General features: G+C 44.8%; 5 protein-coding genes across 8 annotated transcripts; 3 read left to right on the top strand and 2 right to left on the bottom strand.

Annotated features, from left to right (window-relative positions):
• The first annotated feature begins 481 nt into the window (after window positions 1–481).
• Window positions 482–3,809, top strand: LOC102712084 (bidirectional sugar transporter SWEET1b). 2 transcript variants are annotated; one of them, XM_006654364.3, is made up of 6 exons: window positions 482–732; window positions 872–908; window positions 1,694–1,789; window positions 2,853–3,135; window positions 3,232–3,351; window positions 3,431–3,809. In XM_006654364.3, exons 1-6 carry the CDS (start codon window positions 696–698, stop codon window positions 3,641–3,643), a joined length of 786 nt encoding a protein of 261 aa, XP_006654427.1. In that variant the 5' UTR covers window positions 482–695; the 3' UTR covers window positions 3,644–3,809. The 2 variants fall into 2 exon arrangements, with proteins under 2 accessions (XP_006654427.1, XP_015692427.1); XM_015836941.2 differs by lacking the exon at window positions 872–908.
• On the top strand, window positions 3,799–6,237 carry LOC102699869 (putative clathrin assembly protein At4g02650). The gene is given in 4 exon segments (XM_040524713.1): window positions 3,799–3,852; window positions 3,855–3,917; window positions 3,959–4,727; window positions 4,818–6,237. Coding segments are annotated over 4 exon segments (2,019 nt in total). The 3' UTR covers window positions 5,951–6,237.
• A 251-nt stretch (window positions 6,238–6,488) lies between these two features.
• On the bottom strand, window positions 6,489–10,701 carry LOC102712361 (NAC domain-containing protein 82-like). 3 transcript variants are annotated; one of them, XM_040524158.1, is made up of 7 exons: window positions 10,571–10,701; window positions 9,309–9,825; window positions 9,009–9,219; window positions 8,574–8,851; window positions 7,572–8,075; window positions 7,020–7,464; window positions 6,489–6,942 (listed from the first exon to the last, which is right to left on the bottom strand). In XM_040524158.1, exons 3-6 carry the CDS (start codon window positions 9,163–9,165, stop codon window positions 7,042–7,044), a joined length of 1,362 nt encoding a protein of 453 aa, XP_040380092.1. In that variant the 5' UTR covers window positions 9,166–9,219; window positions 9,309–9,825; window positions 10,571–10,701; the 3' UTR covers window positions 6,489–6,942; window positions 7,020–7,041. The 3 variants fall into 3 exon arrangements, with proteins under 3 accessions (XP_040380092.1, XP_006654429.1, XP_006654428.1); XM_006654366.1 differs by having other exon boundaries at window positions 7,671–8,075; window positions 9,009–9,825; XM_006654365.1 differs by having other exon boundaries at window positions 9,009–9,825.
• A 3,790-nt stretch (window positions 10,702–14,491) lies between these two features.
• On the top strand, window positions 14,492–18,473 carry LOC102700150 (protein trichome berefringence-like 7). Its single transcript, XM_006655280.3, has 4 exons — window positions 14,492–15,569; window positions 16,357–16,515; window positions 17,606–17,883; window positions 18,003–18,473. The coding sequence occupies exons 1-4, from the start codon at window positions 14,707–14,709 to the stop codon at window positions 18,023–18,025; spliced, it is 1,323 nt and encodes a 440-aa protein (XP_006655343.2). The 5' UTR covers window positions 14,492–14,706; the 3' UTR covers window positions 18,026–18,473.
• A 124-nt stretch (window positions 18,474–18,597) lies between these two features.
• LOC102712809 (UDP-glucuronate:xylan alpha-glucuronosyltransferase 1-like) lies at window positions 18,598–23,004 on the bottom strand. Its single transcript, XM_006654367.3, has 4 exons — window positions 22,876–23,004; window positions 20,884–21,081; window positions 20,142–20,779; window positions 18,598–19,843 (listed from the first exon to the last, which is right to left on the bottom strand). The coding sequence occupies exons 1-4, from the start codon at window positions 22,914–22,916 to the stop codon at window positions 18,840–18,842; spliced, it is 1,881 nt and encodes a 626-aa protein (XP_006654430.1). The 5' UTR covers window positions 22,917–23,004; the 3' UTR covers window positions 18,598–18,839.
• Window positions 23,005–23,775: the final 771 nt, after the last annotated feature.

Raw genomic sequence — 23,775 nt, forward strand, 5'->3', positions numbered from 1 at the left:
GGTATTGATTAATTAATTAGTGCACTATATACTACATGGCTACAGGTTAACTGAATCCAGAATACTATTTTCTCCGTCAGTAGTTAGTGGTGGAGGTCGGTACATCTTCAGAAGATTCAGAATTCAGAACCGCATTCTTCTCTGGAGAAAAGGAAAAGATTGACAGAGAGATATGCTACTGTGACGAAATGGAGTGTCAAAATACAAAGAACGAAACGATGGCTCGAAATCGTGACTTAACGGTGACAAATACAAGAAAGAGGATCGAGACAAGATGCTGTTGGAAACAAAACTGTTTACTTCCCTGAACCCTACACGTCTACAAATGGGCACTCGTTTTCAGGAGGTCAAGATAAGAGTGAGTGAATGACATCAATGGGCAGGCACATCTTCTCCCCTGTCCACAAAACACGCCCTCTCCCTCCAGCTCTCCTCCTATATATAATGCGGCCGTTCATGTATGTCACACACACAAGAACACGCGACGCATTTGCCATTCAGACATTCAGTTGTGCATGCTGGCTCGGGCACCTGCTTCGATCTCTTCTTCTGAAGAAGAAAAAAGAAGAGATTGATCAGCTTTAGAGCTAGCTTTCACCCTGCTTCGTTTTTTTTTTTTTGTTTTAGTGTGTGTCTCAAGGAGAGAGATTTGTAAGTGCAAGCTAGGAGCTTAAGGGAGCATAGATATATATAAGATGGAGGATTTGGCGAAATTCTTGTTTGGAATTGCTGGTCAGTGTTACTCGGACACCCGGTACTCTTTGTTCGTTAGCTTGATGATACTGTTTGCTGGAATTTTGTTGGGTGATAATTAGTATTTGGTGAGTGTTGTTGCCTTTCTTCAGGTTATTGATTGGTTTTGTTCTTTCAGGCAATGTCATCGCGCTCTTTCTTTTCCTATCCCCTGTGTAAGTATTTGATGTATTTACCATATCTCTTTTGGTTCTGTTAGATGTTATTTACAAGAGAATGTTAAAGATGACGAGATCAAAATGTTGAAGAAAAAACATGACAAGTAAATAAAAAGAAATAAAATGCTGCCACAGTTCAGTGAGTTCACCAAACATATACACCCTCATATTTTCTTTTTTTTTCTTCTGCTTATAAAGCAAAATTTAAATATTTATTCTTAAATTTAAAGTTGATATTGGAGTTTTTATTTTTCAACCTTTGTTTTTAGAACACTAAGAACATGTATAATAAAAGTTTTATTCATAAATTATTTTCGTTTGCAAATATGTCGTTTAGCCTTTTTTTTCAAAAAAAGCCGAAAAATGAGCCTCATAGTTTTTGAAGTGGATCTTTCCTATGTGAATTTGTGTACTTGTAGCTAACTCAAGATACATAAACCCACATGATGTAATGAATCAACTACTCTCTTAACAAAAAGTTAGAATTCAAGGGGATCCATTGTTTTCCTCGCGTGGTAGTTTAAAGCAATTTAAACTAGAAAGTTCCGGCATACACTGTATTTTGCCACAGTCAATTCCAAGCAAGTCATTTTCTGTGTCCCGTTCTGCACTTGTTTTTTTTTTTTTGAAAGAGATGCACTTGTATTCTTTCATTCCTGGGGGAAGACACGTTGTAATTTTACTGTTGCTGGTTGCTGTCTTGCACTGAACATGCATAGGAACTGCTACTGCCAGCATACAATGAATTTGTGAACCAAAAAAAATAACCTTCTTTTCCACAGGCCTACTTTCTGGAGGATTATTCGGAGGAAATCAACAGAGGATTTCTCTGGGGTGCCATACAACATGACACTCATCAACTGCCTCCTCTCTGCATGGTAAACTTCTCAAAATTTCACAGTAACCAACTTAACATACACTGCCTATGGTAAGCTTAGCTATAAGATTCCATGCCTTTCTGAAGTATATAATCTAGTTAATCCCTCGGTCCCGAATAAGTGATCAATTTGATCAAAAATTTTATCGCAAAATAAGTGATTAGTTTGGGACCTGAAAGAAAAGAAACCAAAGTATTTTGCACCTGTTAGGGAGTAATGTTGACACGCCTTTTCATCACTAAAAGGATTAATAAATAGAGGCATGTACGTCATTTTACTTAAGTACTAATTTGTCTGAAATTTTATGGAAATTCAAGTCATTACTGTGAATTTTGTATCTATTCTACAATATAAGTATTTTTATCTATTTTAGAAATAAATAACTGCAAAATTTCTTCATTTAAAGTACTCTAAAATTCTGGCCTACTTTCTCTGATTTTTTTAAAATCAAATTTTAGTTACGAATCTAAACAAAACATATGTCAGATTCATAAATAGGAATTGTTTTCATGGAATTGAAGGGTGTACACCACACCCTTATCTTTTCCGCTTACCCTTATATACCAAAATTTAAATTTTTAACCTTAAATACGAAGTTAATTTTATTTTTTTTACCAAAGTTTATTTTCTAATCTTGACTTTTAAACTGCTAAATATATGCATATAAAAATTTTATTCATAAATTAATTTTTATTTATAAATACGCCAAAATTAATCAGCCATGCTCGTACTACTATAAGGTCGTGGTCCATCTTCATTCTCCTCAAATTCAATCATGTCCTGCCACGTGGCTTTGGTCAGTGACACTATGCCGTCTGCAATAAATTCGTCCGCAGTTCTAAAAAAAATAACTTAATTTCCGTAAGAAATAGAAAATCCTTACAAATTTTGAAGAGCCCTTAAAAATATTACACATGTGTTTTTGAAAGGATTAAATATGTAGTATTACTCTTGCCAAGATTTTGCTTGCAAAGCATTGTAAATTATGTACTGTAGTATTACGCAAATACACGATCAATATACTGGAGTAAAATTGTTTCGTTGATCACTTGATCGTGCTAAGGTACGGGCTGCCGTTCGTGTCCCCGAACAACATGCTGGTGTCGACGATCAACGGCGCCGGCGCTGTGATCGAGACGGCGTACGTGGTGGTGTTCCTCGTCTTCGCGTCCAGCCACAAGACGCGGCTCCGGATGGCCGGCCTCGCGTCGGCCGTCGCGTCGGCGTTCGCGGTGGTGGCGCTCGTCTCCCTGCTCGCGCTCCACGGCCAGGGCCGCAAGCTCTTCTGCGGCGTCGCTGCCACCGTCTGCTCCATCTGCATGTACGCCTCCCCTCTCTCCATCATGGTACGTGTCTGTCTCTTTCTCTCGCTCGAGGAATCTGGCCGGATTCCATGGCGATGCGGTTGCTGATTTTATTGGCGCGTTCATGGATGGATGCAGAGGCTGGTGATCAAGACGAAGAGCGTGGAGTACATGCCGTTCCTGCTGTCGCTGGCGGTGTTCCTGTGCGGCACGTCGTGGTTCATCTACGGCCTCCTCGGCCGCGACCCCTTCGTCACGGTACGCGCGCCGGCGCGCCGCCGCACTTGCGACCCTAAGGATTGGTTTGGTTGATTGATCGTTCGTTCGTTTTTTGCAGATCCCGAACGGGTGCGGGAGCTTCCTGGGCGCCGTGCAGCTGGTGCTCTACGCCATCTACCGCAAGAACAAGGGCGGCGCCGGCGCCGGCGGCAAGCAGGCCGACGACGACGGCAACGACGTGGAGATGGCCGAGGGGAGGAACAACAAGGTCGCCGACGGCGGCGGAGCGGAGGACTCGACGACGCCCCGCAAGGCGGACACCACGGTGTAGGCAAGCTAGCTAGCCACTAGCTACTAGCGGAATGCTATTGCTAGATCGATCAATGAGCAAGACGAGTAGCTAGCTCAGTATTATGATGTAACTACGTTTTGTGATTAACCTAATAGTATGATGTAATGCGCACGAGGTAACGAGAGTATGTATCCATGTGTGAAAAGGTCTAAGCGTGAGCTCTCCACACCGTCCATGGCGTCCTCCCTGCCCTCCTCCATCCGCGGGCGACCTCTCACCGGCCCGGGTCCCTCGCGGCGCGCATTTTTCAATCGTAGTCTCTCCATCCGCGCTTGCTTCGTCGTCTCAATTGAGGGAACACGTACCCGTCGGCACGATCGATCCGGTCAAGCAATAATGGCGCCGAGCAAGCTCCGCAAGGCGATCGGCGCGGTGAAGGACCAGACGAGCATCGGGCTGGCCAAGGTCGGGAGCGGCGGCGCGGCGGCGTCGGAGCTCGACGTGGCCATCGTCAAGGCCACCAGGCACAGCGAGAGCTTCCCCGCCGACGAGCGGCACGTCCGGGAGGTCATCGCGCTCACGCTCCACTCCCGCGCCTACGTCGGGGCCTGCGTCGCGTCGCTGTCGCGCCGCCTGGGGCGCACCCGCAGCTGGGCCGTCGCGCTCAAGACGCTGGTGCTCGTCCACCGCCTCCTCGCCGACGGCGACCCGGGGTTCGAGCAGGAGGTGTTCTACGCCACGCGCCGGGGCACGCGCATGCTCAACATGTCCGACTTCTGCGACCGATCCCGCACCGACGCCTGGGACTTCTCCGCGTTCGTCCGCACCTACGCCGCCTACCTCGACGACCGGCTCGAGTACCGGATGCATGCCAAGCACGGCGACGCAGCTCGCCGGGGACGGCCGCTCCACGAGCAGCTGTACGCGTCGCCCGGAAACCGATTCAGCTACGAAGACTTCTGCGCGAGAGAAGAGGACAAGGCCACCAACGCCGAGACCGACAAGGCGGTGGCGCTCGTGGCGAGGGAGACGCCGACGAGCGAGATGACGCTAGAGCAGCTCCTCGCCAAGGCCCAGCAGCTGCAGCACCTCCTCGACCGGTTCATCGCCTGCCGCCCCGTAGGTGAGCGAATCCTCTTCGCATTATCAGCAACATCTCATGCCATCGCCGGCGGCGCAAGCACGCACTGACACGGAAGCGTGGCCGTCGCAGGCGCCGCGAAGACGAACCGGGTGGTGTCGGTGTCGCTGTACCCGCTGGTGAAGGAGAGCGTGCAGCTGTACTGCGAGCTGACGGAGGTGATGGCGGCGCTCGTCGAGCAGTTCTCGGAGATGGAGACCGACGACTGCGAGCGCGTGCACGCCGTCTTCTGCGGCCTCGCCAAGCAGCTCGACGAGCTCGAGGCTCTCTACACGTGGTGCAAGGATGCGCACGTGTGCCGCCAGTCCGACGTCCCGGAGGTGGAGCTCATCACGCAGAAGAAGCTGGAGCTCATGGACGAGTTCGTCCAGGACAGACGCGCCGCGGCGGCGGCGCCGCAGCAGAGGCTGCCGCCGCCGTCGCCGGAACCGCCCAGCCGAGAGGCGTCCCCTGTTGCAGAGGACGACATGAATGCCACCAAGGCCCTTCCGGCGCCGGAGGAGCCGGCTCCGGTGCAAGAGGAGCACAATGCCGGAGAGACGGTGCCAGATGTGGCGGAGGCCCCGCTCATCGCCGCCGACGCGGCCGACGGCGAGGCTGACTTCTTGAACTTGAAGGGCGACGCCATGTCCTGCGAAGAGCACGGGCACCAGTTGGCCCTCGCTCTGTTCGACGGCAACCCAGCCGGCACGGCGCCGACGCACGACGCGTTCGACGCCTCGTCGACGGACTGGGAGACGGCGCTGGTCCAGTCCGCGAGCGCGCTCGCCAGCCAGCGCGCCGAGCTCGGCGGCGGCCTCAGCATGACGGTGCTCGACGGGATGTACAGCCACGCGACCACGGCCGCGAACGCGCAGGCGTTCTCCGGGAGCGCGAGCAGCGTGGCGATGCGGCCGCCGCCGGGGGCGCCGATGCTCGCTCTACCCGCACCTCCAGGCACCAGCGGCGCCGCGGCGTCAGGAGTCGTCGACCCCTTCGCGGCGTCGATGGCGGTGCCGCCGCCGACGTACGTGCAGATGTCGGACATGCAGACGAAGCAGCATCAGCTGGTGGAGGAGAAGATGGTGTGGCAGCAGTACGGCAAGAACGGCATGCGAGGGCAGGGTGCCCTCGCCATGCTCGAGCAGCAGCGGCCACCACAGCTTGAGCAGATGCTGCTGCCCAATGGAGGTTACAACTATGCAGGGTATCATCGGACTTCTTAGGTCAAATCTTTTTTCGTTTTTCTTGCTAAAGATGTCAATTATGTTACACTTTCGAGTAAACAATTTGAAACATGTAGCTTAGTTTGCACTGCGATCTCGAAAGCGGCCGATGAATTACTGAGGAAAAAGTGCAGAGCTTATTTTTTTTTACTTAAACAGAACACCTGCAGGTGTAATTGACAGACGGAATGCATCGTTGTTGCAGGCTCAAACATGCGCGTCGTTTCGGCACAAACGTGTCAGCTTAGCAAAGGCTCGCTTCTGTTCCATCGTGGTTAAAATACATAATAAAGGAGTAATTGGTTCCATCCTAAAATAATAATTGGTGTGTTAGATTTAATCAAACTTGTAAATGGAAGACAAATAATGCGCTTTCATTATTCTTAAAAAATATTGCCGTAATTCATAAACTTATTAGATTTTATAAATTTACTATAACAATAAATTGCGTAAAATTCTACAAGTTTAACTAAGTCTTGTTCAAAGAAACAAATATTTGACTGGAAAAAGTATTTTTGACCGGGAAGAATATCAGTTATTAGTAGAACATATCAGCATTCAGCCAAAACGATGAACTTGGAGGCTTATAGCACTGGTAAAGATACAGGGTACATGATAATGGGCCAGACCATGTAGCCCTATAGTTAAGGTTCAGTGTTGTCATCACAAACAGTACACACTTGTTTGATGAACAAACTTTATTCGGTAGCAACAAGCAAACAGCTAATACAAAGCATAATACTCCGTATTTCTGATCCTCAGTAGCGGACCAGCCAAGACAGGTAGGTTCAGGAAAATTAGGGATCATAGAGATTCGCCACCAAGAACTAAGACCAGCCTTCAAACCAGTAGACATTGTTGACCTGTCGACGCATGCGGTGACCAGTTCGAGTAACCGTCCTCGTGAAGATTCAGCGAGGTTTGTTTTTCTAGCTCGGAGCGGGAGCAGGTGACCAAGTATGAAATCGCATGATGTCCCCAGTATCAGAGACCTGAATATTTCATAGCAACCAAATTAGCTCAAAAAAATTACCACCTGGAAAACAAAAAAGGTAAAACGAAAATGTACCTCTAGAACAGTTGTAGACTGATTATGACAGCTGGAACTGCATGTTGGGTTTTGAAGCAAGGCCGCCGTAATTGGCAACAGCAGGAAAGTTTGGCATGGTTGAGTGTAAGTCACTAGACAGAAAGGCAGCAGATTGAGTACTATCATATATGGACTGATCCATGGGATACTGCCAAAATTGATTGTTTAGCACAGGATATGCATAGGATGATGATGCGTCTGGAGCAAAGAGATCATCCATATCTAAATAATTTTCACTGCTAGGAACTCCAAAGTATGTTGTGGGCTGTGAAGTGTATTCAGTAACACCTGCATTGGACAGAGAAAAACTATCACCATTTGGCACACCCGATTCAGCAAGCCCTGCAATCTCATTGTAGAGATCATTTGTGGACACTTCAAAAGCATGAGCTTCAGCTTCGGACATTGGTGGGAGACCAGAATGCTGCAAAGAGAACATAAAATAAGTTAAGAAAAATCATGAAGACGTTTTTTAATGCAGAAGCATAAAAGGAGTATAAGGAGTTTTGATTATGAACAAGCTCTGTCTACCTCCCCAACAGGGTTGCCACGATGCGGAGAATCAGTTAAAAACTTAGACAGTTCTTCCAATAAAAACCCATCAACAATAGGACTATCTGCATTATTCACCTCATTAGAACAGTTGTTCACAGAAACCACCTCATCAACGATAGATTCAACAGAGTACTGGGAAGGCAGTTCCATGGGAGCACATTCGTCAGTAACAGCAATATTTTGGAATGTTGGTTCGCTCCCAGTAAAAACATCAGGTAAATGCGGCACAGGTAGTTCCTCAATAGCTCTGGCAACATTAGAAGGCTGAACACATGTGTCACCAGTAGAATTTACCACCTCCGAAGAGGGCAGCAAAGGAAACACAGAAGTTTCAACATTTGTAATTGGCTGCAAGGGAAACATAGAAATTTCAGCATCTTCATGCTCCCATTCCTCTTCATTAAATGGAGCACCATATTGCTCCCCAATCCTTGGACCAAGGCCACTTTTCTTGAAAATTTTGCAGAGGACATAATCATCCTGAAAGTTAAATCAAAACAAGAATATATTGAGTACAATATCCCAAATAGGATGCAAAAGAGTTATAAAACCAAAATCCAAAAAAAGTTGTTCATCAATGGTAACCCTTTAAGAAGGCAAAATTTTTGGCTTTTTCTATCAAGGAGTAAGAAAAAACAAAAACAATTTACAAAGGGTTCCGCCTAGTACAATCGGTGTGTAAGCACCTAAAAAACAGAATAACAAGGACTATTATATCCTCTGCCATTTCGAAGGCTTCCGTTTTTAAATTGCATAAATGATAACTACCAAACGTAAAAGGGCATTATTAGTGCAGATATTCCACTTTTGTTCCTACAAGTTTAGAATTAGAATACAATTTACTTCCAAAGAGAACAAAAAGGAAAGATGAACTTAAAAGAAGGAATTAAGAAGAATTTACTAGATCTTTGATCACATAAGCAAAGTGTAGTTCCAAGAGCATACTCAACAAGCACTGTACATATTAAATAGCATTACCTTTGAGAAACCAGCAGAGACCAATTTATCATCTTCCATTTTGTATTCATACATCACCCAATCAGTCCTACTGCCTTTAGGTGCCTTGCCTTCATGAAAAATCAATGTTTTCTTTGACCCAACCATGCGAGAATTAAGCTCAATTGTTCTATCTTTCCCACTTGTTTTCCAGTAACCATTTGGTGTGGAACGATTTGTCCTAGACCCATTAGCATATTTCTTGTCACGTGGGCAAAAGAAGAACCATTCAAGATCTCTGCTCTGGAGGCAGGATTGAGCTGCAGAAGGTTGATTCATGGAAATTTGAGCCAAATTGCGCATAAAATGATATGAAATGAAATCTAAGACATGTCTTTCTTGAAATATGGTCTTACTGCCAACAATTATAAAACTTGAAGCTATAAAAAACATCATTACATGGGAATTAGGAATTACCAGGAAGATCCCAGGGAGCAAATTTGTACAGCTCAACATCTGATATAGCATGAACAAGAGGTTTCTTTCCCATAATCTTCCTTTTTAAATAGTAAGAAACAAGTTCAACGTCTGTTGGATGAAAACGAAAGCCCGGTGGCAGGAAAGTTTGAGCCATCACTGCAGTGTAGATCTTGCCTTCAGTACCAATAAGACAACAGAGAGACCTTAGCTGAAGGTACAAGCAGAAATGGTTATTATTCAACTGCAAATGCCAATACCAATACCAAGACCAATAATTAACAAGCGATCAAGATCAACCAGTAAGGGAAATGTTTCAGTGCTCAAACAACAGGATTTATGAGCACAGACAATGAAGCGAATGAAGGAGAGCTGCTTTTGAACGTTTCAGCACAGAAGGAACAAGAGAGGACTTCAGAAGATTGTAGGGCGTGAAAACAGCAGTTCACGTTATGACAGTGGTCCTGAAGGGAGATCAAGAGCTTGATCAGACCAAAGGGGAGATTGGTCCAACCTCAGAGAGAACAAAAGACGTGATTGATGAGAAACAATCTTTGGCAAAACTCAAGCAAAGTGAGCAAGCACCCAACCGACAATTGTTTCTGAACCCAGATGAGAGAAAACTTGAGTCTTGCCAATTATACTAACTACAACTGATTCACATGATAGGAAGTATTAGCACAAAACTCCAGGGGGGTTCACTTGTATCAAGTGAAATCTCGGAATTTTATGCAATATATGAACCAGAAGTAGCACGAGAGGAAATAAGGAGATCCCTCGCTGACTTCAGCAGACATGGGTGATTAGGATCAAAACCCTGCGAGTTAAAGAAAAAAACATCAGACACATGAATGAACATATAAAGCAGAAGGTGTACTACAGGCTTACACATACGGAAAATTTTCATGTTCTACAAAAAATGATGCTCTAAACCCTCGATAAACCCTTGTAAGCAATGTGCCAAAAATGATTGCCTATAGGCGGCTACTTTAATATTTCGAGGAAACAAAAATAAAGGAACATTGAAATATTGCATATCGAACATGTTATGACCCGACGAGGAAATCAACTAGTTTTGTGGTTGATTACGAGCTGGAATCCCCCCAAAAGGGGAAATCTCCCTTCGATTAGCATATAGCACGTCAGTCCTAAATAACCGGTCAACGATCAAACAGAATCCCCAATCAGCCGTAAATCCTCGCCACGAAAATCCTAACTAGGTCAACGCTTCGCACGCCTATGTTCTAATCAAGCCAACCCTAAATTATGTATACCCCCAATAAGACTCAAGAGCACCAAGAGCGCATGCCCCCAAAAATCGACGCTCAAATCAACCTCGCACATCCCTACAACCCCGACCCCGATCTGCGACCCGAACCAAACGGCGGAAGACGAGAGCAATCCGATCCAAAATCCAGCTAGTCCCCCATCTCCCAACCGCCAGATCAACACGAACCCCACTAACCACGCCCTAATCGGCCGAGACCGTGCAAAAACCCGCACAAACCTAGCGCCGATCGGAAATCGGAGTAAGGAACTCGAGCGATTGGGGGTGAACTTACGCGGAGGAGGCAGGGGAGCCAGCTGGACGATTGGGAATGCCGGGGAGGAGGAGGAGGTGAGTGGCCGCGCCGCCGTCTGGTCAATGGAGAACGATGAGATGAGGATTCGGGGGGAGGAAGAAGCGATCGCACGCCGTGATGGGGTTTGTTTTATAGCCACGCGGCCGCGGCGAGACGCTGACGAGTGGGCCAGAGATCCCGTGGGCGCTGGCCGTGAGGCTGACGAGTGGGCCCACAGATCGGGGGAGGCCTCGCCGCGTCAGCGAGCGGTTTCGGGGAAGCTTCCCGTGCAAGCGACCTCGGTTCGGCAAATTTGCGGTCTACCCCCCGTGTTGACTTTTTGGGCTTGGTTCGATTAATGGGGTATTTTAGTTGGTGAAATGAAAATTTTTTCATGTCACATCAGACGTTTGACCGGATATTAGAAGGGGTTTAATGAAGAAACAAATTTCATGGCTGGCATGGAAACCGCGAGACGAATCTTTTGAGCCTAATTAATCTATCATTAACGCATGTAGGTTACTGTAGTACTTATGGCTAATCATGTACTAATTAGGCTCAAAAGATTCGTCTCACGATTTCTCATATAACTGTGTAATTAGTTTTTTAATTTATCTATGTTTAATACTCTATTTAGGTGTCTAAAGATTCGATAAGATGATTTTAGATGAAAATTTTTTGGAACTAAACGGGGCCTAAAAAAAGGGAATAGTTTGGAAATCCGGGGCTGTTTGGGTTTTCGCTGGCTCGGTAGTTGCCTGACGATTTCTTTTCATTTGTTTTCTTCCGTGTGGTTTTGTGGCTCGTGAAAAGCTGACGGGTGGGGTCCATGTGGTTGCGTGGAGGCCTGCTAGAGGGGAGGCGGTGTGGTCCCCGCTTGCGGTTATCGGTTTGAGGAATTTTCTGAATTTTTAACTTTATTTATTAAATAATTTACAAATTTAATTTTGTATTTCAAAAAATTATAAAACTAACACCCTGCAGACTTTTAGGAGGACGGAAGGATAACATGGCAAACGGTCACTTGGCCGCGAGAACGGCGGCCTGACGAATTTTGCATTTAGGCCCTTATCACCCTCAAAATTTCATGCCATCCGGAAATTTTACAATTTAATAGTGCTTTGATATATATATATATGTATAATGTATGAAATTATTTAATCAATAGTACTATTTGGCTTAGTGGTCATCACTCCCCTCTTCTGTCTAAAATATGCTACTATGAGGATTCGACCTTCGGTCTCTTAGAAGTGGGACGATGATCACCGAGCCAAAGTAGTACTTATGATTAAATATTTACATACGTTATATATATTTGCATCAAACTGTGGTTCAATCGAAAAATTCTTGGTTCAATCGCAAATTCCCGGGCTGCATGACGATTTTTGCATTTAGGCTTTGTAAGGGTAGCAAGGGCCTAAATGCAAAAATCACCCTGCCGTCATTTCTGGCCGTTCCTCGCGATCAAGTTACCGTTTACCGCGTCACTTTTCCGTCCTCTGGGCGGAGGAGGTTAATTTTGTGATGTTTTTAAATACAAAATTAATTGTAAATTATTTAATAAATAAGATTCAAAATTTAAAAAATTCCCGGTTTGAGTGCTTTCATAGTTGGGCTTTGTTTGTACTTGGGCTGGGCTTGCTCTCTGATTTATACTGTACTTACGTGACAACTGAATTTTTCATTTCGGTGAGCCTGCGGTCCTTTTTCGGAAATTATTGATCGAATTTTCGCACATATTTTCTAAACTAATAAATAGCGTATTTTTTGTAAAATATTTGTATACACAAGTTGATCGTAATATTGTATCATATTTTTTAATAAGTAATTTTACGGTAGATACAAGTTGATCGTATCATATCGATATCTCACCCATGAATAGAGGGCTTGCCGTGGCGTCAATTCTAGCTTCTGACGCAGGAGCTTCTAACTGTTCGTTTTTAAATTGGCACTTTGAGGGCGGAGCGTGAATTAAGTAAAGGCTTATTTGTCAAGTAATATCCAGTCGATGTTGCATATTAGCAGCATGTGTATGTACGTCTACTTTAACTTATTAACATAATTATCTATTTCTTCTCAAGTATATGATTATCTATTTCTTCTCAACTAATTAATATGATTATCTCTTTCTTCTCAACTAATTAGCATGATTCTTAATTTATTCTCAACTAATTACTAATGTGATTCTATAATCTAATATACAAACCTACATGTGTTTAAATATAGAGTGATCAGTTTTAAATCTGAATACCACACAATGTTTAATTTCATTCTTAACACTTGATAGCGTTTACTTCGTCATTAAACATGGTGTATCAAATGGTCCGATGCATGCAAAGCATTGGTTTTCTTACTGGGGTAAGAGCTTCTTGAGTATGGAGTAGCTATCTTGGTATCAATCATTACGAACAAAATGTCAATTGACACCACCTAATATCAATTAGTACTAGTATCAGTTGTTACCGCTCTAATATCACTTAATACACAGTACTAAATCTGATATCAATGAGCCAAATAGATCTGATACCTCGTCGGAATCATCTCACTCTAAAACGAGATACCGTATTATAGCAATCCCCAAAACACACACAAACACACACACATATATATCATTTAAAAGAGATTTGCAATGCTCTTTCAAACGAGATATTGAGGCTTCATATTATAAAAAGTGTTGGTCAAAACAAGATCATCAATAAATATGTTTACATGCCTAGCATCTATATGAAATGAAAGCATGAGTGGCTTAGGTTGTGTTCTTCGAGCCAACATATGATTAGTTTTTTCTTGATTTTCGCACGTGCTCTTCCTAAACGGTTAAGCATGCTGTGTTTAAAAATATACACATATAAGTTCATTAACTCATATTTTAAAAGTAGTTTTTAGTTTTATTGTTTATGTCGTTAGATAGTTAGAAAAATGAAAATCTTACATCAATCAGCTGTCGTAAAAAACACAGCGTTAGTGCCGGTGAAGTGCGGACTACGGAGCTTGGTCGCCGGTGACTCGGTGACGCCGTCGCCTATTACGCGGCCCGCTGGATCGTGGATTTGTGGAGAAGTCCGGCAGCCGGTAAACACTGCCATTAGTCAATGCAGCTGAGTGGTTACTGGCATTTTTTTTTTTTGTACTTCACAAGCAAAAGATGCTTGTATTATCTGCCATCTGCAACGGAGACGTTGCCGAGCAGACGCAGTGTCGTTGTCGAGTGAATCAAAGCATTGACAACTCCTTTTTTTGCATCTAAGCCTTCTACTGCTTTGCTTTCTTTAATTCTAGCACACCATTTTTCAATCTCTGGTAGCTGTCCGTACCACTAGATTTATTCAAGCGGTTATGAGACGATTGAAAGTGGTGGGCATATATGGGTGTTATGTCTCCAACTCCAAGGAGAGAATTCAATGTAATGCCAACAATTACGGCAGTTCTTTTTTCAAGTTTACATATTGAGTTATTAATAGTGATTATTTGCTATACGCTCATTTGTTCTCTTACAAGAAACTATTTTCTACTCATATTACTTAGACCATTTATCTTTGCTGCCTGTGTGTGATTCAATGGTGTATTTTACGTGTGCATTCTGTATCAAATATCAATCGAGAAAAGTGCTGCTAGTTTCGAAAAGAAACTTTTTTTACCTTATTAATTATTATCAACTAAGTAGGTAATCTGGCTATTTGTAATTCTTTCGTCCGGCAAGCAAAGTACAGAGCAGATAGCAGCACAAATCCGGCAATTCCAGAAGCACTTTCCGCCCTCCCGCACACAACTCCACCTACTCTTGCGTCCCCACCCAAAACGACACAGACATGTGGGCCCTATCGTCTCCCAGCCCCACGTGTCAGTGACATGCCCCTCCCGAACTGAGCCCCGCCAGAAAAACCGCCGCTCCTCCAGGCTCCCGCCGCCACGTCACGCGAACTCAAGGCTGTATAGGCAGGAGCTAGCTCGACACGCCGCGCCGCCGCCAACGCCACGGCGAGGTCTCCCGCCGTGAGGATTGTGAAGGTAGCTAGTCTGTGCGGCCTGCGCGGACACTCCCGCGTGGCGGAGGCGGCCGGCATTTGGGCTGATTTGGCGAGCTGGGGGAGCCAGCGGTTGAGAGATCTGGCGGAGGAGGAGGACGGGGTGTCGAGATGGTGAGCGTGGCCTCTTGCCGCGGGGGAGGCCCCGCGCGCCACGCTCCGAGGGGCGGCGCGGCGCCCGGCAGCCCGCGGGTCTCGGCTGCTGCGGCGGCGGTGGCGGCGTGGGCGTCGGCGCAGCGAAGGAGGTGGTGGTGGGCGGCGCCGCCGCACTCGGGCACGTCGCTGGAGCGCGTGGGGCTCGCGTTCTTCACGGTCTCCGTGGCGCTCGTGATCTCCTGCGCGCTGTACCTCTACGTGTTCCGGTACCTCGGCCCGGGGCGCGTGGTGGCCGGCTTCGTCGGCGATGACCTCGGGGAGCCGTGCGACGTGTTCGACGGCTCCTGGGTGCGCGACGCCGGCTACCCGCTGTACAACAGCTCGCTGTGCCCGTTCGCGGAGAGGGGGTTCAACTGCCTGGCCAACGGGCGGCAGGACACCGGGTACCTGAAGTGGCGGTGGAAGCCCCGGCGGTGCGACGTGCCGAGGTTCACCGCCCGTGCCGCGCTGGAACGGCTGCGGGGGAAGCGGGTCGTGTTCGTGGGGGACTCCATGAGCCGCACGCAGTGGGAGTCCTTCATCTGCATGCTCATGGCGGGCGTGGACGATCCCAAGACGGTGTACGAGGTGAACGGCAACCAGATCAGCAAGACGATACGGTTCTTGGCGGTGAGGTTCGCGTCGTTCGACCTGACCGTGGAGTTCTTCCGGTCGGTGTTCCTTGTCCAGCAGCGCCCGCCGCCGAGGCACGCCCCGAAGAGGGTCAAGTCGACCCTGCGGCTGGACAGGTTGGACAATATGAGCCGGAAATGGGTGAATTCGGATGTGTTGATTTTCAACACCGGCCACTGGTGGACTCCAACCAAATTGTTTGAGATGTAAGATTACAGTTTGGTACCACCTTTTATTTACTTGTTCTAAGCATCATATATGTCTGATTCAGTACTGTTAGGAGCATACTATAAGTTGGTCTGATAGGTAGCACTGAAACTTTCATTTTGACAAATACAGTTGGGGAATCGGATAGGACTTGCTCATTTGAGGTTTATCACTAGTGTTGGGTATATCTAAGCTTCTAAGCCAAAGAACCATGATTGGTGAACGGAAACTAGATGGATTCTTGTTTTTGGTAATTTCATTTGTGATTTAGATGTGTATTACTCATGTCTGGACAATTAACTGTTGCAGAAAGCATCAAGCATTGCAGCTCTTATGGCATGTTACTTGTGTTTTCTCAGGCTCAAAAACACTCCCCAGTGCTCTAGTTTCTCCATGCTGCCTAATAATTGCATGTTGATGTTGATCATTGACACCTAGGCTTCATCCAATTTGTTATGATACTGTTGAATTGGCAGAGTGAACAGTTGGTAATACAGAATGTTTTATTTGCTGGATGTTATGTGATTCAATGCATATGTTTCCCTTTCCTGTTTTAACCTGTGATTTGTTCACCGGATCAGATTATGTTTGGAACACACCAATTTTTTTTCTTCTGAGTAAGATTGTATATAGTTCACTTCAAATTACTTTCTCATTGTTACAGATTGAACTGAATGACACTTATCATGCCTATCTTTCCCTTTATATTTTACATATTTATTGTATTTTCCTGGCGAGATAGTACAATGTAATTAATAACTCGTTCTGACTTGGTCTTCCTGACAGGGGTTGTTATTTTCAGTCTGGACGAGCACTTAAACTAGGCACATCTGTCGATGCTGCTTTCAAGATGGCATTGGAGACATGGGCATCATGGGTGGAAAAGCGAGTTGATTTAAACAGAACTCATGTTTTCTTCCGAACATATGAGCCATCCCACTGGAGGTTTGCTTTCTAAATAATAGCAGCTGCTCTTTTCTGTACAACATGTTATTGATACCTTTTTATGAGCATAACTAATTTGATGTGCGTTTATGTATGCAATATGTCGTGGATGCATAACCATGTCGATTTTCTTTTCAAAATTGTTATGTGATAATGAGCATGAACTATTGAAAAATGTTATTAGTAAGTAGATTTGTTGATGGGTGGCCAATCTATAAAATGTGAATCCACAAGAGAAGCACTAATTATTTAGCATATTCCCTCAAGTATTGAAATCAGCATTTGTTTTCATAATTCAATGTCTATGTAAGGTGCATATATAAATTTAACTTATATTTGGTGGTATACCTTTATTTCGTAATGAATATAGATGATTGCAGCGATTGATAGTTATGGAATATCTGTTTTGTTAGGATAAGTAAGAGTGTCTGTCCATCTAACTAATGCATACATATTATCAGTGATCAGTCCAATTTTGAAAGCATTATTTGATCTGCATTTTGATTTAGTTCTTCATAATTTGCTTCTTGTACTTCACAATGTTGGGTTCGAGAATCATATTCCATTTTTGTTGAAGAGGGGACATTTCTGCTCAATTCACTGAAAATTCACATTACCATTTCAGTAAACAACTAAAACCTTCTAACTGTTTCCAATATCAATTGTGACCAAATTGTGCTAAGTCTGTGGCCCCAATCCAAAAGGTTCACTTTTGCACCTCCTCACTTTATGTTCAATGTTTTGACTGCAAAACGTCACTAGCATTATTTATCGGGGTAAGTTCATATTACACCCCTCAACTGTTGGGTTTTTCTAAAAAAACATCCCTCAATTACAAAATCAGACATTTTACACCCCCCCTAAGTACCATTCTACCAAAACCGGCTAAAATACTCCCTGAAGGCAATACAACCCGGTTTTGATCGTGGTATACTGGTATGATGTAAGACAACTATGGCTACCTCGAAACTAGCATTCCTAATATTTTTTCCACGTATATTACTTCATTTATACAAATTATGGCAATACGACTTTGTCCTTTGTTTGCTCTTTTGTAAAAGCTAATAAAAGAATTATTTCACCTTTACAGTGATACAAGTCAAAAGGTATGTGAAGTAACAGAACAGCCTTCATCAGAGGCCAAAGGAAATGATAAGAGTGAATTTGGGACTATACTTGCTGATGTTGTGGCAAACATGAAAAGTCCTGTTACTCTACTAAACATAACTTTAATGGGGGCATTCCGAACTGATGCTCATGTTGGCACCTGGAGTTATCCTCCCACTGTGCTTGATTGCAGCCACTGGTGTCTCCCTGGAGTTCCCGATGCTTGGAATGAACTTGTATTTTCATACCTTTTAACAAATGGTGAGTTCTTAGTTATGATTAGGCCTACCTTCATTTCTCTAACCACAAAATGGCAAAACTATGCACATCAGAGGTATAACTAGATTTGACCATTTAACTTTCACGTTTCAAATTTTCAGGTTGGCAAAAGATAGCCCGGTGACCGCTGACTCTTGACAGTATACTCAATATTTTTTTTTTCAGTTTGAGTATTTCGAACTTCAGTTTTGACTGCTAAAGAACAAGAAAACATGAAACAGCTACTTTTGATAGGTTCACTGTACTACATTTTTTTTACCCCTCATGTACAAGGTGATGCATATACTGGGCTGTAGATTTTGGATGGTTTCATTTGTACGTAGTGGCAATTCATTATCTAATACGCTTTCGAGTGCTATTTCAAGTTTCAACCTCTTTATGTACTAACAGTTCACTTCATACGTTGTCGTAATTGGGAGAATTTGTGTTCTTTTTTCTACGACTCCTGATTCCTGAAGCTTGCAAAGCTGGTACTAATTGCAATTGCCTTACGTTGTTCATGCACGCATTTCAATCATGAACACAGAACACATACAATACGACAAAACTGAGAGTTATAACTTAAGAGCTCAGGCATGTTTCCTTCATTCCCTAATTCTTAATTATCATGCTTTGTACAAGACAGGCTTAGCTTCAATTATAGCCGACCAAGTACAGCCTCTCTGTGCATCTCTTTCTCTCTCTCTCTCTAGCAGAAGTACGCAGGTTTCCATCAAGGAATTTACATGTGCCATAACTTATTAGCTAAACCAACCCGAAAGAATTGTTGGCCATCAATGCAGCGAGATAGAGCTGCAGCCATGACAGCAATGGAGGGTGTGTTTTTTTTGTATTGGAAAGGCCTAAGCATGGCAACCTACACAAGCTGTTGCTATGCATGTATAGTGCTATATAGGAGTTTTTTGTGTACTGACTAATATCTTGAGCTATCTACAGGATCATGAGCTTTGCGTCGCCGGCACAGGGTCGCTGCCCGTCGGGTTCTTCTCACCCCAGTGCCACAGCATACTCTCCCAGAAGCAGAACTTCTCGAAGCAGATATTCAGCCTTGGATCGGTGATATTTCGCCGCCAATGTCCATCGTCGAAGCTTGCCTTCTCAGCCTGCCTCCGGTCCCATTCCAGCCCAGCCTTCAGCCTGGATCTCAGAAAGCAGTAGGACTGGAGCTTCTCGGGCATCTTGTCGTGGACCTTCCACCACCGGGCGTGCGCGACATCGCTTGCGAATTCGCGCATCACGGGGTTGTTCCAGTTGCAGTCATAGTCTCTGAAGCACAGCCATGGTTTCAGGCCTAGGTAGTGAAGGACATAGAGAACAGGTGGGTCTGCGCCAAACAACTCAGTCTTCTTCGCCTTCACAGACTCGTTGTCCCCTTCCCAGAAATGCTTCAAGAAGTTCATGTGCTTCGGGATGCGGTGCCACCATGTGAATATTTCGTTCAGGTATCCTTGGTCACCACCGTTGTACGATGTTATCTCATCGATGTGATCCATCAATAGCTGGAATGTGCAGTTTGATGGCTCAATGACCATGACACCAGAGTTGAAGAGCGTTGCGTTGTTGCCAGTTGCAGTGATCTCTGGCATCGCAAACAGGAAGTCAACATTCCTCAGGATAAGGAGATCAGCATCTATGAAAATGATCTTGTCGTAGTCGGTCAGCTGCCACAACCTGAACTTACTGTAGTTCCACTCGTTGTAAGCATCACGCTCAGCTTTTGGATTCCTGATTCTTTGGATTAACCTGACCTTCCAGCCTGCAGATTCCAATCCTTTTCGGTGGTGATCACTTATTGTCTCATCGACAAGAATAATCAGATCCCTAGATGACCCTGCTTGGCGAATGCTTTGAGCTGCTGAGATCGCACCACAGACATATTCGCTTGCTGAGTGCAGTATAGTAGCATAAGCTTCTCTTCTTCGATCCACTGAGTAGAGTCTTGCTGCAGCGACATAAACAAATATTATGTACTGAAATTTTATAGTTCTGTTCAGAGATGACTCAAAAACTGACAACTCATACTATGACTTAAAAACTATGTCAGACTTGTCTAAATGTAATATTAGATGCTAAACGTGCATAAAACAGTTCTACTCAAGAGCACTTTTTAGTTAGTGGCAGCATTGCTGGATCGCCTGAATCTTGGCATGCATATCAAATATTAATTTATCTAGACAACCATAGGTGGAATGGGATTGAAAACTCTAGTCCAAAATCTGTTTAGTAGAAAGGCAACCAACCTTTTGCTTTGAGTGGAACAGCAAGCTCACAGGATCCAACTGGAAGCCTGAGCTTTTCTCTTAAAGCCTTTAAATCAGGACTATATAACCACGCATTGCCTTCATGTTTCACAAGGTTCTTGCAAGGGAAGAGATTGGGGATAGGGAAGCAGTCAGTTACAAATAGCACATGAACCTTCTGGTTGCCTCTTGAAGAGGTTACAGCCAATTTTGCCGCTGAGAGCTGCAAATGGAGTCGTGCAACATCTCTTGACCAACCTGCCACCCGGATACAAGGAAGTTTCACAGCAATGACATCAAAGTGTGAACCTTTTCGAACATTAGGATCTGGAAGTGAGGGACAAGATGGTATATCAGATTCTTCCTCCTCGTCAATCCATTCAGGATACAGTGTCTCCCAAGTAATGCTGCCCTTGGCATGCTCAAGTCTTATAATGGAAACATCACTGTCTGGGAGCAATTGTGTCCAAGAGCCATACTCAGTGCTGTTAAAATTCAAGAGTCCAACTTTGAGCTTCTGGCTACCAACATTGAGATTTTCCAGTGCTTTATATACATCCTCCCACCGAACATTAACAGATGATACATATCGTGGGTCATAACTTGGTTTGTCCCATATCCAACCAACATCCACATACCTGCAAAGCAGATTAGTCCACATCAGACAATAATCATAGTGTATAAGTATTTGCATTTCAACCCTAATACTCAATGAGACTTCCTCTGAATAAATTGTGCTCACCGAGAACTGGACTGTAACTGACGCTCATACAAGGTTGGAGTTAGGAGGGTAAGGAATGTGGCAGAAGTGATAGCTAGGAGCAAGTATCGCAAAGTTTTGAACTTGCAACCAGAGTTCTTTTCAAGGACAAGAACTCCAAAATTTTCGACATCTTTGAAACTCTTGCTTTTGGGGGTCCTCCTCTTAGTTGTGTCATCACTGCAGAAGGTGGAAACACACACAGTGTCAAGATAAGGCAACTCATCCTCCAAAATATTCAGATGTCAGTGGACTAGTTTATCAAATTGAATTCAGTTAAAGAAATGTTTTTTCTTAGCTTAGAAATGCTAAGAAACAAATGATAGGTTATCTGCAGATTCCACAGTATGTTAATTTCTGAATCCTCCATGACTCAATGAATGAATATATATGTCCTTTTAATAATCCTTGTCACTTTCACTTGCATCACAATCATAGACAAATAAGTGCATGATCACTACAAAGAAAAAAACGGTTCTACATGATAGAGGACCTCTTTGTAGGGCACAACTGGAGGATTCTCATAGGAGCCACATATGCTTTAACTAAAAGGTTAGAAACACAAATGGAAGTTTCAGTGAACCAAATCTTGCATAAAGATCCCCCTAAAAACAACCACAAGAATACAGCAACTACACTCGTAAAAATGGCACTTTCAGGTACCTACTTTCCCTTAATGATTAGCTCAACAAGGTAGATAAGGAATAATTTTATATACAGGCAGTGCTATTATATCATCCTTTGAGCATGCTATAATCTCAATAAGTGGAGTGTTGAGAGCACCATGCGCTTTATTGCAAAAACACATAGCAATGCCAAATTAAAGTATGCAAAAGTGCATCCTTCCAAAGAAAAAAAAGAGAGAAAATGCAGTATATCCGCTAGTTGGATGTGAAAGTGAGCCACACTAAAAGATGTTTCCCAATAAATTAAGAAAAATAATGGGGACATCTATTTCACAACCTTCCTGCTTCGTTCACCAGATACATCTTAGAGGAACAGAAAATCATCACGACATAATCACAAAGGTGACCACTTTGCACCTAACTCACTCACATGCCTTCAATCAATTCAAATTCAAAGTAGGATCATCCTTTAAACACCCGCCCTGACGCACGAATTAGAATTTGTAACCATGGCACCCAAAAAACAAATCTTGGCAAGCATAAAAAATAATTCAGGCTAACCACTCAACTACTGCTACCATGCAGGTGATGAGATGATCCAAGGATGCTGAGATCACTAGGCGGCAATATACGCCAGAGCCTGCATCTCCTACACGTCACGCTTGACACTCCAGCAGTAGCGGCACAAAGTTCTTGTTTTTTTTGAAAGAAAACTAGTGGCACAAAGTCAGACTTGCAGCAAAGGGAACCACGAGACTAGGTGCGTAGGCAACAACGATCAGTCGCCGACCAGGTCAGGCCATCAACAAGAACGGTGCACGCACACACACCCAAATCCAATAGTGAGTCAGCCATGGCATCATCGAGGGATTCAACGAGCAGTCCACGAAGGGGGTCAAGCGCCACAGTTGCAAGAACACAATGAACAGGTTAAGCACGATCGCTTAATGAGACCGGCGAAATCGCTGCACGATCGCTTCGCAGAAATCGTCACCAATGCGAGCGGTGCTGTGCACTCGTCGGAAGATTTAGATTGAAGCGCACGGGAATTTAGATTCCCCCCAATCAATCCAATCCCCCCCTAATGCGAGGGGTCGCCATAGGGCATAAGCATAAGCATAAGCATAACCACCAACCACTACACCACCAGCAAGTAATTAAAGGGAGGCGGCGAACGAAAGAACCAAGACGACGTCGACGTCGCCGTCGCCGTCGTCTTCCACCGCAGCCGCTACCAGTCGCGGCATGCGCCGTCGTCAAGAAGGGCACCGCGAGGAAGAAGAAGAAGAAGAAAAAGGAGACATCTTCGATTGATGAAGGGGTTATGGGAGAGGGAGAGGGATCTTACGGCGCTCCGGCCGGCCGGTACCGCGTCTCCAGTGATCCCATCGGCGCTGGCGCTTCTTCTCCTCTCTCTCTCTCTCTCTCTGTCTGTCTCTTCTTTCTCTCTCTGGAGAAGAGAATCACGCCGCCTCCGCCGCCGCCGCCGGGTCGCCGCTTCTCATCTGCAACGACAGCAGGGCAATGTCATGTAAAACATGCAGGCCACCGGCACGAAGAACACATATAAAACAGAGAAAAAAATAAAGAGAAAAAGATAGGAAAAAAAAGAACAGGAGGAAGAAGCGAGCACGGACACATACACACCATGAACAGGAGGGCGAAGCTAGAACGGTGGAGTCAAGGAAAGGAGATGAAAAAAAATAACAAGAAACGAAAAAGAAAAGGCAGAGTTGGAGACCCAATGCAAACATGGACTCTGACACCCCCCGCACACAGCCTAGAAAAACCAAGAAACCCCAATAAACAAAACCAATCTACTACCGTTGATCAGAGAACCAAAAATCAAAAACACCAACAAAAAGATAAACAAAAGGAGGGAGCAAGGACGAATCAAGCAAATGCTGGTGCCACTGCCATCCATGGAGCAAGCACACACTCAAGAACCCAAGAACACACCAACCAGCCAGCCCCAAGAACCAACCAGGTCGCTCGCCGCCATGGATGGCACCGCAAGAACGGACGCCAAGTAGCACTGTACCTGCGGCGCTGAATCAGCCGAGGAGGAAGAAGAAGGCAGGTGACGGCCGTCCTCCTCTGCTCCCTGTATCTCCCCCACAGAGACTATAATACTACGAGAGATTACGAGGAGCAGGAGCTCATCTATATATATAGGGAGAATTTCGTCTCTCTGTCCCCAGAGACGCCCACCCCACGCGGAGAGGAGGCAAAGACTCGAGCGAATGCG

Source organism: Oryza brachyantha, chromosome 5 (genome assembly GCF_000231095.2).
Source record: "Oryza brachyantha chromosome 5, ObraRS2, whole genome shotgun sequence".
NCBI lineage: Eukaryota > Viridiplantae > Streptophyta > Magnoliopsida > Poales > Poaceae > Oryza > Oryza brachyantha.

Coding starts and splice junctions, on each gene's coding strand:
- LOC102700150 (XM_006655280.3), top strand. CDS start 14,707: ATGGTGAGCGTGGCCTCTTGCCGCGGGGGAGGCCCCGCGCGCCACGCT. Junction 16,516..17,605: donor TATGAGCCATCCCACTGGAG/GTTTGCTTTCTA, acceptor TCACCTTTACAG/TGATACAAGTCAAAAGGTAT. Junction 17,884..18,002: donor TTCATACCTTTTAACAAATG/GTGAGTTCTTAG, acceptor TCAAATTTTCAG/GTTGGCAAAAGATAGCCCGG.
- LOC102712361 (XM_040524158.1), bottom strand. CDS start 9,165: ATGGCTCAAACTTTCCTGCCACCGGGCTTTCGTTTTCATCCAACAGAC. Junction 8,852..9,008: donor TGCTCCCTGGGATCTTCCTG/GTAATTCCTAAT, acceptor AACCTTCTGCAG/CTCAATCCTGCCTCCAGAGC. Junction 8,076..8,573: donor TCTCTGCTGGTTTCTCAAAG/GTAATGCTATTT, acceptor TTTAACTTTCAG/GATGATTATGTCCTCTGCAA.
- LOC102712809 (XM_006654367.3), bottom strand. CDS start 22,916: ATGGGATCACTGGAGACGCGGTACCGGCCGGCCGGAGCGCC. Junction 20,780..20,883: donor CAGTTACAGTCCAGTTCTCG/GTGAGCACAATT, acceptor TCTGCTTTGCAG/GTATGTGGATGTTGGTTGGA. Junction 19,844..20,141: donor TGTTCCACTCAAAGCAAAAG/GTTGGTTGCCTT, acceptor ATGTCGCTGCAG/CAAGACTCTACTCAGTGGAT.
- LOC102712084 (XM_006654364.3), top strand. CDS start 696: ATGGAGGATTTGGCGAAATTCTTGTTTGGAATTGCTG. Junction 909..1,693: donor TTTCTTTTCCTATCCCCTGT/GTAAGTATTTGA, acceptor TCTTTTCCACAG/GCCTACTTTCTGGAGGATTA. Junction 3,352..3,430: donor GCCGCGACCCCTTCGTCACG/GTACGCGCGCCG, acceptor CGTTTTTTGCAG/ATCCCGAACGGGTGCGGGAG.